At 49.6% G+C, this 3463-nt stretch overlaps 1 protein-coding gene across 1 annotated transcript in view; it reads left to right on the top strand.

Annotated features, from left to right (window-relative positions):
• LOC108799900 (neurobeachin-like protein 2) overlaps positions 1–3463 on the top strand; it is a 104045-nt gene that overhangs the window by 87834 nt on the left and 12748 nt on the right. Inside the window, 2 exon segments of the mRNA XM_018571836.1 lie at positions 338–435; positions 2171–2296. Of these exon segments, the coding sequence (XP_018427338.1) occupies positions 338–435; positions 2171–2296 (224 nt within the window).

The following is a 3463-nucleotide window of genomic DNA, read 5'->3' on the forward strand; positions in this document are numbered from 1 at the left end:
CGCTTCTTCCGTAGCTGCTGGCTGTCACTGACACAGCTCCGCAGCGGCTGTGAGGGGAAACGCCGCTGCTGAGCTCTGTCAGTGACAGCCAGCACCCCTTACATGCCATAGCGACCCAGGCGGCCCACACGGCATCAGAGGGATGCCCTGGCTGGGCCCCCCTGTACCCGGGCCCCATAGCGGCCGCCTGGGTCGCTATGGCGATTGTTACGCCACTGGCATGGATTCTGATTGCCCTGTCTAGGGACTGATAGAGAATCATGTAAACTAGAGAATAAATTACTGCCATGTGAGTTGATAGAATTATGTGCATCTGACCAGCATTTCCTCTGTTCAGGTGTGGTAGACCTGGACGCCATTGCGGATGAGACGGAGAGGAAAGCGCTGGAAGGAATTATCAGTAATTTTGGTCAGACCCCGTGCCAGCTTCTCAAGGTACGTTGGAAGTCTAAAACAGCCCAAACATTTGTAATAGCAATGAATGCCGCACGCTCGGCATGAAAAAAGGACTGCACACAACATAAAAAGGACTCTACACAGAGCATCAAGAAAGGCTACATGCAACATAAAGGACTACACACAACGTAGGAAGGACTCTAAACACATTGTAGAATAATGTCGTTTTATTGTGTTTGTTCCTTATATTACTGCAACGGAGATCCCTTCATAAAATGTATAAGAAGATTCCAATCATGTAGACACCAAACGCACCTACCGTCTATTACAAGGTCCAGAGGGCTAATAACACACGTATAAGACATCCTAAGAGTAATAGACATAACATGAACATTAAATCCAAGTGTGTGTTTCGTGTGATCGTTTATAAACAAACATATTTGGTATCTGTTACCAACGCAGAGCACAGAGAGAGATCACACGGCACCCGACATGCGGGGTGTTTATTGGGGAATTCTAGTATGCAGAAGCGGACGCAATCTACAGGTGTAGTACAGACTGGGAGACTCCACAAACAATACGGGGTAGTCAACGATTAAGTCCAGAATCATAAGGCATTCCAGGAACAAAAATGGGGTCAGCAGCAAGGACACTGTGCGGCAGTTCACAGGGTAGCAATCAGGGCCGGTGCTAGGATTTTTGCCTAGACAGGCAAAGTTGCATTTTTGCGCCCACCCCCTCCCCGACCCCCTGTACTTGCGGTAGCGCCAGGCCTGGTAGCAATCAACGGTACATCAAGGGACTGAAGACGGGGAATAAAGCAACTCCTTTGCAGCTGGTTGGGTTGGCTTGGTTGAGGGAGATCCAGGCAGAGTGATCCACCGAGTGAAGGGATTGCAGAGTCCTTCCAGCGGGAGATTGCAGGGTCCTGGGAGAGATGAAGCAGTGGCGTCACAAGGGGGGTGTGGCCCGCACCCGGGTGACACCATTGGAGGGGGGACATCAAAATGACTGACATTTTGGTGTCACCCCTCTCTGAAAAGTCGGGCACTCGCTCAAGGACGGAGAGCCCGACAGTTGCTCGAGAGAGGAGGGGACCCGGCGGCATACCCTATCCCGCCGGGTGACGTCCCCTCCCTCCAGGTAACAGCGGTACCGCGTGTCACGTCATCACACACGTGCGATGACGAAACTGAGGGGTGTCACCCGGTACCCGCAGCGGGTGTCACCTTGCCTTGGCACGCCTCTGAGGTGAAGGTTTGGGGTAGCCTGGCTGCAGTAGCAGATAGCAGGCAGCACACAGCGGAGGCAAAGGATGAGGAGGGCAGAGTGGCATCGGGTGGAGACTCCTGGGTCAAGGCGGGCAGTGGGAGAATACTTTCATTCTAAATAATATTCTGTTGTCTTATTGAGAAACTTGAGGAAGTGTTGTTTAGGAGCAGTGATGTAGCATTGCCATTCTCGCCCTTCGTCTACGTAGACTTCACTATAGGGAGGGCTCCTGTAACCTGAATTTGTAGCTCACCAGCAGTTTTAGGGCTTTTGGATGCCCACACAAGGAACTCTAAGGTTGGCCCATAGTTCTCTTTTAGGAGCTTGCCGGAAGCAGCCTCTGTGTTTTTGTCTTTTGGGATCCTTTTTAAACAACTTTTATTGTAAAAAAATTTCCTGAATTCGTTTTTTTTATTGTGTCTTTTATGTGAATGGGATTATAATTGGTGTCAGTTGCAGTAAGGTGCTATTTTGTCCCCAACGCTACTTTTTGTCCTGCCAGGAGCCGCACCCAGCACGTATGACCGCGGAGAATGCAGCGCGGCGCCTGTCCCGGCTGGACACCTTTTCACCCAATCTGTTTGAGAGGTTATCGGAGCTGAAAACATTTTTCGTGGAGGTGAGGACAGTCTGCGAAGCGTGTCAGTTCTCTGCCATTAAGGATGAAGTTTAATATGCTATATATAATATTTGGCTTTCCCTGGTTCGTCCCTTCCCAACCTCAATAAGCCTTTCAGTTTCAATGACCTATCTGATTTTAGACCCAGTTATATCATCACTGGGTCTTTGTGCTTCTCTTTACAATGCAAGCGGATCATGGCTGGTGGGAGGGAGCGGCAGGGTGCTGTACATAGCTTCCTGAAAACATCACAAGCACTCTGCTTCAGTACTGCCCTCAAGAGCCCTCAGCCTTGATGCAAGCAGTGGGCTGGCTCTTGGGAGGAGTTATGCAAATGACAAAATGCCTTGATGTTTTGATAGTCTGGTGGAGTGGGCGTTCCCAGGCAGGCAGCATTTGCATGAAGGGCCTCTATGATTGGATAAACCTTCAACATGTTTAATGACCAGAATACTCTGTCTTCATGGCAGCAGTTGTTGGCGCCGTATGTTCTAGAGTTTGGGAGAATAACCAGATCGCCATTGTCCTAAAACACGTCCTCGCTTTCAGTTACTTGTATACCTGTTACCTGAAAGACCCGTGTCCATCAATCTTTACCTTTTACCATGCCCAATTCTTCGATCCTTTCTGTTCACAAGACTAATATAACTAAGAAAGAATGGGGCTTTTAAGGTGTCACTCTAGGCATGAAAGACACATTATATTTCAAATAAATCTTTATTAAAATAGGTTTGTTAAACAGCATAAAAGTGTGTATGTATGTATATATATATATATATAATCCCGCTGGTATTGAATCCACAACACCATCTCAATACAGTGTGGACCCCACGACCACATTTTGAACATGAACGGTATCATAAACAAGTATCTCTACATAGGGGCGTAACTAGAAATCACAGGGCCCCATAGCAACATTCGGTATGGGGCCCTGTGACTTGTAGTTATGCCCCTTGCAGAGCCCGTTTTAGATCCCACGCAGCCCACCTGAGGGTGACCCTGCAGAGCCCACAATGGACTCTCTATGGTGGGCTCTGCAGGGTCACCCTCAGGTGGGCTGGTCACACTCCTTACCTGTCCGCCTCCTCTTCCTGCACGATCGCTGATGGGCCCCGCCTCCGTCGCCGGGCCTGCCTCCTCCGTCACCGGGCCCCGCCTCCTCTGCTGCCGACCACG

The sequence above is a fragment of the Nanorana parkeri genome, unplaced genomic scaffold (assembly GCF_000935625.1).
Source record: "Nanorana parkeri isolate BGI_ZX_2015 unplaced genomic scaffold, ASM93562v1 scaffold1851, whole genome shotgun sequence".
In the NCBI taxonomy this organism is placed as follows: Eukaryota; Metazoa; Chordata; class Amphibia; order Anura; family Dicroglossidae; genus Nanorana; species Nanorana parkeri.